We start from the raw sequence: 17,647 nt of genomic DNA on the forward strand, positions 1-17,647 counted from the left end.
GCAAAACCCCTAATCTAATACACAAGATGGAAAAGGGGCTAATTTCCACGCCAGAAACTGGGCCTATAACACTGCAGTTATAGAACGAAGGAGTTTTAAACACTGTACTAATTCATAACCGGCATAGTGGGATTACAGAACAGCAAACATGCCATACCCATGTTCAAGAATAAGAAAATAAAAAGCATCCAGGAAACTACAGATTTGTTAATCAGATAAAACACCTTATAAAATAAAACCCCAATATTATGTATTTAATAATTTTTCCTACAAAATAAAGTGGAACATATCTTTCTTAGATCACAAAGCCACTTTATTGTTTTAATAATAATATTCTTATAAAATAATTTGATGCCATCTGCTATACCAATATTTTATAAGAAGGACAGCAAGGTCCAAAATACAAGTATTATAAGATACTTGCAGACAGAAAAGTATCCAGATTACTCTGATGAAAGGCTGACAATTGTTCTGAACAGAAATTATTAACATGGTTTCTTGAAGGTTACACAACATTTTCATTAACAATTTTTGCACACATCAGGTTTTATTAGATATTAGTAGATATTAATATCTATTTAAATACCTTTTACAAGGTATTTAATTGGGTTTACTTTATATGTGGGTGACAATGCTTTAAAGAAAATAATCAGGATCTGAGTGTTCCCAAGAACACTATGTAAGTGTTGCTCTTCTACTTGAATTAATACTGAACTAATATTCCTGCAGAAAACACCATAATGCTTTAGGTATTTTCTGTTTCGAGGTTGTGTACCAATAAATCTAGAACAACATAAAACTTGCTCCACATTTGCTGTAAACAAAGTGCAGTGGAAAAAAACATTTAGCCAAAGGTATACAGATACATATGGTTATGCAAAAGCTGTCAGAAGTGTACTCTTCCTCTAACCTGATTATTATCAGAACACATTCCCAAGAAACTTACTCAAAAATCCTAGTGATCTGTTCTCACTGCATTGTGAAACTCAAGCTTTTACTAGGGTTTTGGTTCCTGTGTTTCTACAGCTTATGTAAAACATACTGACTCCTCACATAAACTCTAAACATGAACTAATCTGCGTGGTTTCAGACTATCAGTAAGAGTCTGGCTTCTGCTTTGCAGGGAAGAGACACACAGGAGCTAACCCAGCCTGGAAGTACCCCACTAACCTTCCTCCTAATGGAAGGACAGTTTTCTAAAATGTGACAACTAAGGGGAAAGAATCTCAGAATATCCCACTGGAGAAATCTTTAAGATATAGGCTCGAGCCCCAACAAAGAAACTGAGGAAGAGTTAAGTTACTACACTGTAATTGAGCTACAACTCCGCAGCACTCCTACCCAGAGAAGCATCTTACATGCAACCACAGTGTTGATTTTTTATGGCAATTGTGAACATCTACTTAATGCAATCAGGGAGAGAAAAACTCTCTGGAAAATGTTACTTTTGATAGAAAAAGATTAGCTGCAATACATTACAATACTGTGACACACTACTTTAAACCATACCATAAATCCATTTAGATCTATCTGCTCAGTGTCTTTTATAGAATGTTAAAGCAGGACTGGGAAGCTTAACCTTATCTGACAGGCTTGCACAATCCCAGGGCAACCATCTTTTTTATCTTTTTGAGAACTAACACTCAGAAGAGATGACAGTGGTAAAAACTTGATTGCCTGAGCTATTCTGCCACTCAGCAATTCAAAATCCTGGCTGAAAATGACCTCTGGTGGCCATGTAGTCCAATTTCTTCTTGAAGCTGGACTGTCACCAACACTAATTCAAATGGCTTGTGGCTTTGCCCTGCTGAAACCTAAGAACATTTTGAGAGTGGAGCTTCCACCATCGCTCTGTGCTGCACTACGGTGATTTCTTTTCCCCTCAAGTTCAACTTGAACCTCCTGAACTTGTAGTTCATGGTTCTGCTAAGAAGTTGTGCTCCATCATCTTTGTAATGATCCTCCACGTGGTTGTAGGCTACTATTATGTTGTCTTTTGCTTTGCTCTTTGCCAAACACACCATGTCTGTTGATCTCTTCTCACAGGTCATACACTTCAGGCCCCCACCACCCTGACACCATCTGTGAGTCCCTCTCCAGTGCTACCACAACTCTTCTGAAGTCAAGGAAGGGGGAGCCAAAACTGGACACTGTATTTCAGCTGTGGTCCCACCAGTGTCAATATAGGAGGAGTAATTACTTAAATTGAAATGAGAACACACTGTTGGCTCATACTCGATTCAGTGTGCACCACATATTCTCTACTGATAAAAGAACCAGATGGTCAGCTATCTGAATTACATCATGCTTCCCTAATACTTGTATACCACATGCACTCCACTTTTGGTGATAACATCACATGGAGGTGTTCAATGTCAGGCTGGATGGGGTTCTGAACAACCTGGTCTAGTGGAAGGTGTTCATGCCCATGGCAGGGGGGTTGGAATGAGATGATCTTTAAGGTCCTTTCCAACCCAAACCATTCTATGGCTATGATTTCTTCCTCACTGAAAGAAATGCTACCACGTGACAATATGATTTTCTACATTTGTGTAATACAAATAAAGCAATTTAAGCTATTAAGAACGTTTGTGTAGAACCTGAATGCACTAGCTGGAGAAAGAGCTGCTGAGGTTGTCCAGAGGAATCAAACCTCTTGGTGGCTGGACTTCAGAATGCAGTGCAGGGACATGCATTTAGGGACCACGCAGAAAGAAAATATTATCTCCAACAGCAGAAATATAGGTTTTTTTCAATGAAGATGGCAGCACAATACATGGTCTAAGCACAGACTCTTATTTCTTCTCTGAAGTACTATAATTCTTCACTAATCCAACGCTAGCTATAATTAGATCTGCCTAAACTTACGCAAGACTTATAAAAAAAGAAAGGTATTCTTTTAGAAGATGAAGTGCATCCAAACTGCCAAAGGATATAAGAGCACAACTATATTTACTCTGATCTTGGCAGCAAACAACAGATTTGCATTTAGTCTTTAAACCCTTGCAACAAAGCATTTTAGTTAAACAAAAGATTAGAAGCTGTAGTAATCTAATGCCTGAATACCAATTGTAGAATTAAATGGTCTTTAACTAATCAATAAAGAGAAAAAAGAAATATATCTAGAAGAACTTGCTAAAATATTATCAAGAACTCAAACGCCTCAAATTACTCTCCAAGCCTAACAGATTTAAGAATAGATAGCAACAATACTTAAATTAAGGGAAAGGTAAAAATCTTACAGACTATGAGTAAAATTCCTTTTATTTAACACCTATCAATTTTTTTAACAACAGTTGTATTTAACTGAAACATCAAGGAAAAAATACACTATAAGCAGAAACATAAGTTTATTACTTTCTGTCATTCATGTGATGAAATAATACTTGTAGCTCAATTACCCCTGCAGTTCGCAAAATATCTTCCACCTACCTGGAGAAGAGTTATCATCCTCTTCATCCAGTGTAAGATCAATGACACCTCCTGATTCACTTCCTGTGACCTTCCCGCTCTGAAAGACAAAACTCCTTCATTTTGCAAAAGCAAATCCAGAGAACACAGGCGGAAAAGGGACACAAACTGAACATTCAGAAGGAGAGGTCTCAAAATTGATACTTATTAGAAAGGAACTGATGAAATGAACAGAAGAAGGAAATTTCAGACGAATATCCCAGGACTTGAAGAACAGGTGATAACCAAGTGACTGTACTGCAGTAACAAGTATCAAAGTACTTTTAGCTTTGTCAAGAGTAAAAAACCCTGATGACTAGTAGAATATTGTTTTACAGGTAAATGCTTAACAATTTGCTGTTATAGGGTATACTTCAACAATGACGCTTAACATTTTAATCTGGTTGTAATCTGTGCTCTCCTCTGTAGTAGTATAATCTTTTGACAGAACAGTCACCAGGACAATACATTACTTATCTTGAGACAGCCTGGTCTATGTGGTTATTAAGACACTGACTTCACAACAAGAAAAGGGGAAAGCTACACTGGAACCTGTATGCTTAAAAATTTATCAAAAGCAATCAGAAAGATCCAGTTGTATCCAGTAATTTCATTACTGCTTTCTCACTCATTAGCACAAATTTTAGCATTCTATTATGCTACACATGAATAATAATTCTATATATGAGTAGAGAGATGTAACCATCCCTTTAGCATAAAAGGATCTTTTAAGCTTAATGTTATAACAAATGCCTTAGAGGACCATCAAACAAGATTTATCTTCTGGATCAACTGCTGTCTCTTGGCTGTTCAGACTGAAGGGAACACCAACATTTTCCTGTAGGTGATAAAAAAATACAGAGGAGATCCTATATATTTCTGTGTTTTTAAATATACTTTCTAGGAAAAAACCTTGAATGATATTCTAGTTCCTTGCTGCAAAAATTAGTTGTGGTTTCCTTGTTGTTGTTGTTGATTTGTTTTGTGGAAGAGATTGTCTGCTCTATGACCTTTCATTTGGGTAAAACTAAGCCTTTAAGGAGGTCCAAAAGACGATTCTCGCACAGGCAAGGCTCTGAGAGGCAAAAGAGGTATCATATGATAACTAAATGCAAGCAAAAGCTGTGTATGAATTATCAGTCACTGAATTTGGAGTGCGTGATGTGATTGTTCTCTTCATTATGCATTGTTACGGCCTGATTTCTTCTTGCCTTAAGTTCTGATGCTGCCACTGATGAAATTCTGCTAATAAACTATGATACACAATTTGAGTAAGAAATATCTAACTACTTATGTTCACAGGTGATAGAAGAGATCTCTATAGTGACTCTTATCTTTGCTATACATAAACATATTTCAGAATTATTAACCATGGAATTCTTCTGTTGAGTGGTTTCTATTTAAAATACTTTCTAGCTTCAGTTTTCTTAGTATGATGAGCTGATTTACCCACTTGAACCATAAAAAGCACATTAAAATAATCAATGATAAACTGATTAGCATCAAGTCAAGAGGAATTTCATTCCAACTTGATGATCTTCCCAGTCAACAATGTGTATTTTGAACTATGGTTCTCTCTGCCAGGGGAAAGGAGACTGAAAAATGGAGAGGGAGATTTATAAGGAACTGGAAAAAGAAAAAAGCTGACACCAAGATATTAATTTCTTTCCACTATAAAATACATTAGTCTGAAGCAATTTCCTTTAAATTCTTCCTCTGCAAGGAAATACAAATTCTTAGGAAAATACTCTGTGTGACAGCTAACTGTTTTGAAGCCCTACTTGACTGTGCCAGTCAATAAAGTTCTTAGAGCTTCCAAGTGTCTGGAACACCAAAATCTTGAGTTAGTTAAACAGGCATGTATTAAATCAGCCGACATGGTTTCATTCATGCAATTCTCAGGAAGAAAGACCTTCTCTTATTCAGCCACACTTCATCAGGAGCTATCCATCCATAACCAGTTATATTCTTTCAGCAACCCACACTAGAAGCTGCAGATCAGCAGGGCAGCCTTTTGAGCGGTGCTCTGTGGTACATCCCCCAGTCCTAGTTCCAGGGCACACACTCCAGCTACTCCAAGCAGATGCTGTACCCTACACACAGCACTCCATGCAGTCCTGACTCCCCAGCCTCCCTGACTAGATTCCCCCTTTGTTCACCAACCATGCACTTCCCTCAAATGAAATATAGGGGTACGGGAAATTTTTAAGGAAACTTGAAAACCCAAAAATGCCGAATACTGTGTTTCCTACCTAGGGGAGCACAGTGTAATCCCCACACAAAACAGACTGCTAATTATGCCTGCCATAAAGGCATCCACCTACATTCAAAAGGAGGTGAGTATCCATTTCTATATTCTGTAGTGTTGGCACACAGTTTTCAGATACCTGTAGGTATCTCAAGTCCAGGAATGAAAAGGAAATTCAGGAACAAGTCTTTCAACTCCTAATTTAGATTTCAGCAGGCATTTGGATAGAAACTGGTAAAGCAGAGAAGCAAAGTCAAAGCATTCTGGTCTCCCATGACTTTTTAGTTATCTCCAAACACAGGAATCCAACAACATTAACCTGCCTCAGCTGATCTCTGCAGAAGAGGAAGATGATGAAATCTTAACACCTTTTCATCAGTGCAGTCACACTAATGAAATAATTAAAATCATTTAATGAGAACCCCAAACATATACCTGGTGCTTTAGTTCACATATCTAGCAAGTCTTAATAAGAAGAGGTTCAATTATCTTAGCATATCAAATAAGCTGAAACGGAAACAAAATAACCACATCAATATAAAGTGACTTGTATCTATTTAAAATGCCACAGTTACAAAAAACAAATGCAAACCCAAAACCAAAGCAAAGCAACCAAAGCAAACAAAATCACAACCCCTCAAACAACCCTCTCATCATTTGTCAGAAACAGCTCACCACTCTCCAAACAGTCCATAATTCACATTAAATCTGACTGTTTACAATAGCATCTCGGTAATTTCTAGTAATCAAGTAGAAAAAAAAGTTTACAGTGAGATTGAAAAGAAATGTAAGCTACCAAACTCCCTCCTCCATCCTTCTGAACGGCTCATGTATCTTAATGTATATGCCCTTAAATTCCAAGTAAGTAGAAATCCTCCAAAATACTACCATACTGCCATTTTGGACCTGTTTTATCCATAGCAGGTGAGCAAAGTTTGTACTCCCTGGAAGTAGCAATATCATAGACTGAACCATCCAGTTAACCACAACTGTATCTGAGCTGCCTTCATTTAAATTTCTTTCTGCTTTCATATGGCGGCCAACAGTGTAACAATCTTAATACCAAACAATGCCATGAAAAAAGTGAATTAAAAATGGAATTAAAAATTAAACCTAACAAATCCTACTCTGGATCGTCAGAGTTTTACATATATATATGTGAAAAAATATTAGGAAGAAAACAAGAAAAATACAAGTCTTCATATTTTCCTAACTTCTTAATTTTAATATAGTCTCATGTTTATTCTTCAGCTAGGTTAACTTAAATTTGCAATTGAGATGTTTTGCATGAAAGCAATGTGTGCTGTAATTGAACATTTCATACTGAAATCTACTGTAGATCCAGTCCAAGAAGACACATGCAAACTTGAGAGTTGAAAGGCAAAAACATGATGTGAAGCCGGGGAAGAGGACTGCAAGATATGATTAAGAGCAGAAACAAAGGTGAAAAAAGGAAGCAGGAGGAGGAAAAAAGATAGCAGGGGAAAAGAAAATAACAGCCAAGCAACATGCACCACCACAAATATGGGAGGATGGGGTAAGTGTACTGATAAAGTTACTTTGCTATTCTGTGTTGTGCATCTCCCCTGAACCAGCCAGCCAAAGAGAAGGCCCTTCAATTAACAATCTTGATCTGTGTCGAAAAGTGTGTTCTTTAAAGAAAACCTTGTCAAATTGCAGCCCCTCTGTCACAGCTGCTTCAGTCTGCAAAGTCACGTCTGCACCTACTGCCATTACCAATATGTAACTATCTGTTTGCCGGCCAAATGCCCCAGGCAAGCATCTAACTTGGCAAGTGTGAAGGAAAAGTATTTTAACAGCAAGCACATAACTTGTGAAAGCAGCAACTAAAAGACCCTAGAAGAGAGGGCAAAACTGAAAAAGTAAATACTCATCCCTTTCAAATATCTGAGTGGAAGCTGCTAAGACCTGAAACAGACAGATGCCAGTCATAACCTCTTCTAAACAACTCTTCATCAGTTAAGCTTAAACTGCTTTATAGTGCCTATGAAAAACAAAAGAATGAAAAGGAGGTATAAAATAAGTGCAACTTTTCAGATTTCTGCATTTTTTCTCACATAATATTAGAAACTGATATTTCCAGTTGCAAAACTTGCTCAGAAGTGATCTATAGTGCTGATTCTTCTGAGTAACCATTTTCAGATTTTCTTTACCATGAAAACTACTAGAAACAGACTGTGTTTTAATTACTTATGTAAAATCTCTATTCATATTTCAGTAATTACACTTTAATTCAGAGTTTTCTTCAAATGATTAGTAAAAATGACCTATACTCACAATTTCATGCATTTTCTACTGCATACACATAGACCATACATCTGCTTTTTTCCAATCCCAACCACATTCTTTTTAAGAATTAAAGAAAATACTGAGATACAGATGTACTAACAAGTTAAGATATACTTATGGGAGAAGCAGGAATAATACAGTTTTCCTTGAGAAAGAAAATAATTATATATTGACTTTCTGGGACTAGTGTCATAGGGATATTATAAAAATTTAAAAAAATTTACTATTAAAGAAGGGTTCTGAGAGGTAATAAAAATCCTGGAACTTGTAAAAAAATGCATAAATGCAGTGAATAGGGCCACCTGAAGTCGCAATTAAGATTTGCAATAAAACCAATGTAAATGTTTTATAATTAAGAGCTTTCCTCCTTCTTTTGGAAGACTGTCATTATATCCTCTATGTCATTGACTGCAATATCTAATAATTAACCTACGCACTAGCAAATAGATTAATAAAGGGGAATCAGAAAGGAATCAGTCTCACAATAAAATGAAGGGCTGTCTCTGGTGTTCAAGTGATTCTGAAGCAGTTTCCTCATCTACCTCTAGAAAACTAGGGACACTGAGACAAGCTACTATCATTACATGTTTTTTCCACATGCTGAACCATTTTACTGTTGTAAAATACACTGTAGTGGGAGAAAGAATATCCCCATAGCTTTGCTAATCAGCAACTCTTTCAGATCATTACTGCTGCAAGTTAGGTTTGATTTCAAATGATTCATCATTTGAATTTGAAAAGAAAGAGAAAGAAAAAATGCTAGGGGTAGGTGTCTGTAAAAGAGCTATTCCAATTCCACAAGGATAACAAATGCAATGAAAGAAATGGGATTTAAAGGTCAAAGCACATATGGCAGCCATGAGATTGAGAAAAGAAGGTTATCTCTCACCATAACTACAACTGTGAAATGTAACGTAGAAAGAAGTTACATCATCACAGTACATATACGTCAACGGCAAACTACTGTAGAAAACCTGGAAAGAAATCTCTAAAACTCAAACTGAACAGCTGGGTAACATGCACATGTACTGTACTACATGAAAAACTAAAAGCTACATGTTGGTATTTTGAAGAAAGTTCTGCATATGCACTTCTCTATTTAAATATGATGTATAAGATTTTAAAATTTTGGTATTATATAACGCCACAGTTCAGTTCATCACATAAAGACAACAATGTTATTGATTGTAATGCCACCTGCTTTTCATAAAGGAACATTTCAGTATGTAAAAGTTAAAAATTAAGGGGAAAAAAATGCAACAACAAAAAATATATTGCAAACTAAGTAAAGACCAAAATTTTGAAGACTATGTGTGGCACACTGACACAGTGCTAGCAATTTTATTATTAATAGTTTCTATTGTAACAAACTAGAAAAAAATCTGGAGGTTGTAGAACAGACAATCCATGAAGCATCACACCACCACAATAATACGACGCACCAAGGCGTTATATAATAGCAAAATCAATCTTAAATTATGGGGAGTGATGTTAAAAATATGTTTTGGGAATGATGGATGTGTGTGTGGAGAGGGTGGCAATACTGTGTTTGTATGAATAATTATACGGTTGATATTTCATTTTCAGTCGTCCATACACAAAACTACAGATTTCAAGTACAGTCTAAGCAGCTGTGGAAATGACCTTCTTTATACATTTTTGAGCACATTTCAGTCACTGACTGTTCAATATCAGAATTATCATTTCTTAACAGTATTTTTTTCCAATGCAATAACTCCCAAAAAATTGAAGTAATTATTTCAGCCTTGCAAAGATGTCATGAAAATCCACTCAATCAGGTACCAAATATATTTGTCATCTCTTACCAAAATAAAAATGAAAATGATAATGCAATGAAGTGAGCAGTTTACCAAGATCATAGTATACACAAACAAGATTTCACAGGGCTGCAATACATGTCTTGATAGTGTGTGGTTGCATACTTGTATAATACTCAAATACTTATAACAGACATTTTACGTATTGTATTCACAAGATTCCTGCATTCCCCGTACCCTTAACTGGTACTGTGCAACACTTTCTATAGAACAAGAACAGCACAAGCACGGAAAAAATTAATAACCAGTCACAGTAACCCCCTAAGTATTATATACCCTCTCATTTCTTCAGTGCAAAGAGCAGAGGTTGCCTCAGCTACCCCTATTAACAAGAACACAAATAAGAGACTGGTTGCCAGAAAAGCTGGTTTTAGATGCTAGCAATCATAATTCCAACTAAAAGTTATAAAGAAAGACTTGACACAATGCTAACAGTACTTTTCTACTGCTGTGATTTGCTTTTTCCTTAAGCAAACAGTTAAAAGGGTATATAATAAATACATACATGCGTGCATGTGCACACACGTGTCTTTACTGGTTCTTACTCTTTGAAGGTGAAACATCTACCTTGTTCCCCCAAAGCCCAGTGAGAGTTTCCCAACAGCATTATGTGGGATGACCATCTTGGATAGTGGAAGACCATCTTACTCAACAGTAAATATATTTGTAATACGTTTTGGATTTGTTTAATGCAGCTTTTAAAAGCTATTATCCATGTCTGAGGTAATGATATAATCAGTTAGATTGTTTTAATATTTTTCTCAATTTTTTGGCCCCAAATAAGCCTACGACACACAAGTATGTTTATTCATTAAAAGCTGCTCTCAATAGCTGGGGGTGGTTTAGGTAACACAGATATGGTTGCAGGGAAAGACAAATCACTTTAAAAGTCATACAAGAATGGATTCACCTTAATTTTGTTCTTTAAAACAGTCATCCAATTCAGCTACATGATATCCTGGTAACATCTTTATAATTTAGATTTCTAATTAGCCTCAGGCAAAGGTTCCACCTTGCAGATGAGAGCTAGTAGCATTTTAGACAGCATAAACATAACCCCAGGGTCAGAGACAAAAGTCAAGTAGCCCATTTTACATACATACTTATATATTTATTTTCAGTGACAAAACCATGAAATGCAAGGAAACATATTCATCAATAATGCTACAACAATATAGAATTAATAGCTACTTATAAACTGTAAGCTGACATATCTACTTTGCTCACATTTCCGAAGAGACATTCACAGAGTTTAATATACATTGCAAAGTAAGGGGATAGGAGTTATAAATGTACTTTATTAACGTTTTACCAGATGAATTTCCAACAGTCAGCAAAAAGCTTAAATTAAACTGTAGTTCAACCAAACAAATCAAGGTATGTCAAAAACAACAGGAAATGGATAGCACACTGCAGACTTCAATTTAAAAAACTAATATTAGCTTGAAAAGTGAAATGCACAGCTTAAATTTAGACTGAAAAAATGGTTTACTCCATAAGAGGATAAGGTGCACCTGGAGTAGGAAACAGGGGGAAAAATGACTATTCACCTGACCTGGTGCTTTAATAAATATGATGCATTCTTGAAGATTGACTTAGGCCAGCCATTTTTAACACATCCAGTACTGTTCAAATTTGTTCACTCTTACTTTATGTTACAATATAATAAAAGTTGCTTTCATAGATTCTCTCAGTATACCATAGCTCTATTTATATATTATATATAATTATATAAATCCTGTATCTATAACTGGGATACATACTAAAATACTTGAAAAACCATTCTAAAGATTTGCTATATAATTAAAGATGCCTTTGCCTCTGTAACAATAATATTTACCCCAATACATTAAAAGTGCTTGTCATGTCTTCAGAAATGCAACTCTAGGACCCCAGGCACTGGAATGGCTGTTGGTAAAATGTCTGGGACTGAATAACGACTCTTAAATTTCTGTGTATGCAGGAAAAGGTGAAAATAACAGACTAATACAAACATAGTAAGATGCCCCCTCCCACATCCCTGTGGCCACTCCTCTTGGAGCAAGAAACAGAGGAATGCAGAAAAGGAGAAACAGTCGTACAGCAAAACCATATCTCCAAGCTGCTTACTGGAAACTCTGACTATACTGACCCCTAAACAGCAATTACTGAGAAACTGTACAGTTCAGGATAACCAAATATACCAGACTAAACCCACAACAAACCTCAAAACACATTCAATTTCAAAGCATCCTTTCAGTGCCTCCAAGTATTTGACACTGCACAAAGGAGCTCTTCACACAGTACAGAAAAAATGCATAGATTAAAGAAAATTTAACATGCTCTCAGATATTGTGCCAAATTCAGAAAAACAAAAAGTAATTAGGGTACCCCTTGAAGTAACAGCCGAGATTTTCAAACTTAACAGGAAAACACACAGAAAACAAGTCCTAGATTCACATCACTAGTACCGAAGTTGAATTATGAAAATGAGATGCAAACCTAAATGTATGGATGTATTATTAAGGTTCCAGTAATTCCCCACTGTTTTCAGTCATCCCCATCAAGGGAAATGGAATTTAATCAATAACATAGCTGCCAGTACTTAAAAAATTAGTTCAGTTGATTTAGGCAAGATTAAGTGCTGGGGGTTTTTTTTGGCAACTGAAATAGTCTTATTTTAGGGAAAGATCTAATTAGAAAATTCAAGAGTGATAGATGATAAATTTCTTTCAAAGAATATTTGTTATATTCAGATTTTTAAAGTGAATTTTAAATGATGATTAACAATTTTGCACCAAGTTTACAGTCAAAGTCTAAATTTAAGTTTAGATAAACAAACTGTACTTAACCAGGTGGTTCACCAACCAGGTTCACTTATAGTGGGAAAATAATAGGAAAAAAGGAAACTGTTATCTTGCTGTTTGAGGTTCTCTGCTGATACTGTGACTGAGGAGTACAATTCATGTCCATTTTGATACAATTCATGATGTTCACAAAGCATAACCTGTACTGCAATGAATAAAACTGACTTGAAACTTGACCCCCTGCTCCCAGTATTACTGTACGCACACCCAAAATTGACTTTACAAAAGCAGCAAAACACCCATTCTGTTTGTCTGCTTCAGTTTTTCTAGAAACAAAATACATGTAGGAAGGATTCATTTAACACTTTAGGTGGGAGGGGAAACAGGAGAAAGATTTTTCAGTTCTGGAAGGTTAGAAACATGTTCCATTAATAAGAATTAATTCGAATATTAACGGAGAGCTTAGTGAACAATGACCCCAGTTCTTATGAAGCAATACTTCCAGCTCAAACTAGGAATACTTTTCTCATTACAAAAACCCTCTCCCATACAAAAAACCAGAAGCTAGTAATACTGCAGTCAGTAGCTTTGAAGTATCAGGTTCAAACTGAAGGTAGCAAGAGGACACTGTATAGTTGGTGCCAACAGAATTAGAATTTAACAAATGAGAATCCAAAAATACCCAATTATATGCCAACAGAATGGAAGTCAAGTTAGAAGCCAAATGATGATCAAAAAGAATCAGACACATTCCAAAATTGGCCCAATATTCTCTTTTTCTATTTCAATCACTGAGTAGATTTGTATTAAAGAACGAAGCCATCAGCAATATGCTGTTACAGTAAGTCACCCACATACAGTTAGGACCAGAGCAGGGCATGTGCTCAGTATGACCACAGTACACAGTAAGAGGGAAAAAAAAAGAACAGTCTACTGGCAACATACTTTACTTGTTTCTGCAGGATAAATGTACAATGCCAGTATGCTGGAAGAAGCAACTACCTGAGAAAAAGACAGGAGTATTTTTTGGGGTGGAAAGTAATACATACCCATCCTGGTGAAAGTTTAGGGTGAATTTCTTCAAACAAGAAATTAAATTTGCCAGTGTGGCTGAATTATGAATTCTATGAATCCCTAAAATCTGGAAATCTGTGTTACCCTAAATATATCCCTAGATTATATATCTAGAATAAGTTCTTGCATATTGTAAGAACTTTTTGCCCTTTGTTTTTTTACTTTTTCTTCTATCTAGCCATTAGAAAGGATTACTTCTTTACCATTTCTATTTATTTTAGGCTTGACAAAATTATAATTCTGGATCCATGCTTTCTTTCCTCTAGTCATTGACGCTGTAAGTTAATGTTGCAACTAAGGAAGTACAGGACTGTGCAGAAATAATTTTTGTATTAACAATTACATCTGATCAGTGATCTCAATCATTGTAACAGCAGCAAATAAAAGTGACTGTAAATATAATACACAAGATGACTACACAACTTTTAAAACTTTTTAATTGTTAACATGATCCATCAGAAAATGGAGGATTGTGCTAGTCTTACACTTTGGAAAATGGATGCATTAAGTATGAGTAACCTACCCAAGGCCACAGAGGCAAACATTATCAGCCAAGATAAAAACTCTGAAGTTCAGGCATCAAGCCCTCTGTGCAGACTATAGCAGTGTCTGTGTAGACTATACACTATAATAGAGCGATAAATCTCATCCAATATTTGAAAGCCTATGCCAGTAAGGAAGTTCTCCACAGAATTAAAGAATTTATCATAGTCAATCTGTCATTTCAGCTGAGATTCTTCTCTCTTTGGTCCATTGCTGAGCAACATAAACACTTCCAGTGAAGTCCTTAGTGTGATAAACCATGTGGTGCACGTGTGTACACACATTTGAAAAGGACAAAGCAATTCTTATTTCATTCAGTTAATAGAATGGAAAAGTTTAAACGCTCCACTGTTTCTTCTTCCAAAGTGGACCTACCATAACTTGTGATTCCTATGATCAGTTTTCTGTTTTTATTTACAGGAAGATCTCTTATTTGTTAGAATCTCTGACAAAAATTATTATTCCTATATCCACTATCCTGAGAATTTCTAATCTGTAAAGATATATGAGAAATTTAATGACAGGATCAATTTACTACTCCGAAGAAGTTAAAACCAAAAAAAATATCTGGATAGGGTTCAGTGGGGAAGAACAGGACATACTTCTCGTGAATTATACTATACTGACAAAGATTATACTGCAAAGATGATGTGAAATGTAATGAAGGCATGGGTGGGAGGAAATACAAAAAAACCTTTTGCATGCACAGAGACAACACTTGGACTCTAATTACCTGCCATTTAAGCAACAAACCTGTCCAGCTCTTTTGAGAGTTTTCCCCATTTCATGCACAACTGAAGAGATCCTAATTTTAATACCATGCATATCAAACGGTGCCTTTGGAGAACGGAATAACTGAAATCTTAAGCCAAAATATTACATAGGAAAAGGAAAGACCTGCAACGCAAATCTGCAGCTCACAGAGAGGAATCAATTTAGAGGAATGGAAAAAAAAAAAAAAAGGCACAATCCTCTGGTAAGTGTGATAACAATTTGAACAGAGGGCAACAGTGGTCAAGCAATTCCAGGTGTTTTCATGAATATGTATATATTTGTAGTGCATCTGCATCTATTTAATTCAGCTTCTACCTTCTTGGTGCTCTTCAGTAATCAAGTATTTGATTTGTAAGATGCTACATCAGTGCCAGCAGGCACAAAATGGTATGATAAATACACTCCTCACAAAATATAAAACCCATGCTCTTAGCGAAGAAAGCACATCTTCAGCTAAATGGAAATCAATATTTCCCTTTAATATTTTTAAAATAGCTCTGCTCAGCCACCTAAAGAGTCCCAGTTGCCACAAAAAGTCATACAAACTCCAAGCCCCGCTCTGTTTAAGTTTCTGTTCCATAGCTCACATCATGAATGTGAACAGGATTCTTCTTGCTTAACTAGACCATAAGAAATTTCTTTAGCAGACCAAGTGAAAAAACAAATCTGATAATTTTTCCATTTTAGCAATTCATTTGAAATCAGTTCCATTACAGAAGCATCAAGTCATTGGTTCTTGTTTTATCACACGCTTTATAAAGACAGGTTTGTTACAACAGCCTTGAAGGGGACCGGCAGTTAGGTTCCCACTGGTCACATTCTTGGGGAGAAACACCTTGGAAGAACTGTGATTCAACAAGACAGGGCTTTTGCAATTTAGAGCTGGGTGTCCCTCGGGGACTAAAGCCACGGAATTAATGCCAGGTGGCACCACTGATTTCGCAGGGAATAAAATTTTGTTTTGTTCTAGAACAACGTGTTTTACAGAAGAGGTGGAGGCACCAGATAGTGATTCTTTTATCACTTCATTTGGGATCTTGCTATATAGGTAATTGGGGGCATTATTTTCCATTACATCTGACCAGGCCCTGTAGTGAACCTCTGCAGATCCCCAGTAGTGTCTAATAGCAGACTCGGAGCGATGGCCTGTCACTGCCATTATTTCTCTAGGCCCCAGTCCTGCTTCACAGAGTAGCTGAATGGTGGTAGTTCGGAGAGAATGATTGGTGTACCGCTGAGAGAGCCGGGCTGCCATACTTATCCTGGGCATCATGGTACCCAGGTAGTTCACACCCATTGGTTCTCTTTTGTACCAGACAGGCTGCTCTTGCATTTGCTCTGATGTTAGCTTTAAGGGGTGCAGATAAAAGGCAGGGGGTTCTGGAGGCAGCTTGGACAAATAAAGTTCCAATGAAAAAACAGGACAGTTTGGGTCACCTGGCATATCATACATTTTACCCATTTTATGAGGATCTTCTCCATTTTTTCCTTTGCCAGGATACCTAAACATAGCATAGCGACGCCCATTCTTGTCCTTCTCAACAACAAATGCATCCGGAGCCAGATCTCTCAAAATTTCCCTCCCTCTCTTGGCAAAATGCAACTGCAAATCAAACCACACCTTGTTGACGAGCGCCAGTGGACTGTGCAAACCCAGCACACCAGATTGCTTAATCTTACGCAAGTCCTCAGCAGCTATAGGAGGATGGTGGTGAGTCTCATCCTTCCCCTGCATGCGCAGCATCTTCAGCACGCTCACAAACACCATGTTTGCACTAGCAAACTCTTTGTCCTTCATTAAGCAAATCTGACGATTATAAGGTGGCATTTTGAGATGCCGGTTTAAGCCGGCCCGCATTGACTTGTAGCTTGCCACACTGTAGGTATTTCCATCATGATTTCTTATTGTGTAATAAAACTCTCTTAAGATATCATTAAGTTCACTTACTGGGACCAATTCAAAGCTAGGATCCTTGCCATTTTTGGCCAGCCACTGTTTTAATAGGTTAGCTGCCCAGCCAGTCTGCTTGTGGGTGTTTTTGATGCTCTTAGCATCCTCTTCCTCTTCCTCCAAGCCAAAGAGGACATCCTCAGGGAAGTTAAAATTCGTCTGTGCTGCTTCTACTGCTTCTTTATTTTCTGATGAAGTCTCTTCCTGTTTCAACTGCTTTTCGAAACAATTGATCAAAGTTGTACCATCAAATATGCCACAGGTATACGGCACACAGCGAACTACTTTTTGATCTGAGAGCTGTGAAGCGTGGAGTAATATGTAATATTTTGGATTTAACGTAACAAAAAGCAGGTGGCATTAACTGGATTTTTCAAATGATATGGCATGTCAATTCCATATCTCACTACCCAATTAAAATGTATCAGGTCTTTTTTAACCATGGCATTACACATGCTTTAACTGATTGCATGGAAAGCAAACCTAGAACATACACTACAACAGAAGACTGAAAACTGGAGAACATCCTATGTCTTATTTCCCTCCTCCTTGCTCACCTTCCGTTGCTAAATGCCACATCATACACATTCTGTTTTCCCAAATTTTTTTCTTGGTTTCAGACTCTAACTGAAAAAAAATTCCAGAATATGCATCCTATACTGAAAATTAAATC

At 36.6% G+C, this 17,647-nt stretch overlaps 1 protein-coding gene across 6 annotated transcripts in view; it reads right to left on the reverse strand.

Moving 5' to 3' along the window:
* The window catches only part of ATF7IP (activating transcription factor 7 interacting protein), an 84,189-nt gene that overhangs the window by 11,907 nt on the left and 54,635 nt on the right, over nt 1–17,647 (reverse strand). For 4 of the 6 annotated variants that reach the window (XM_029963386.1, XM_018080376.2, XM_018080380.2 and 1 more), the window contains one exon: nt 13,068–17,187. In XM_029963386.1, the coding sequence (XP_029819246.1) occupies nt 15,745–17,187 (1,443 nt within the window). In that variant the 3' untranslated portion in view covers nt 13,068–15,744. Of the gene's footprint in view, nt 1–3,432; nt 3,512–13,067; nt 17,188–17,647 lie in introns of those variants that run through there. The other 2 variants (XM_018080379.3, XM_018080377.3) reach the window with 1 other exon arrangement.

This window comes from Manacus vitellinus, unplaced genomic scaffold (assembly GCF_001715985.3).
Source record: "Manacus vitellinus isolate BGI_N305 unplaced genomic scaffold, ASM171598v3 scaffold_5_pilon, whole genome shotgun sequence".
In the NCBI taxonomy this organism is placed as follows: Eukaryota; Metazoa; Chordata; class Aves; order Passeriformes; family Pipridae; genus Manacus; species Manacus vitellinus.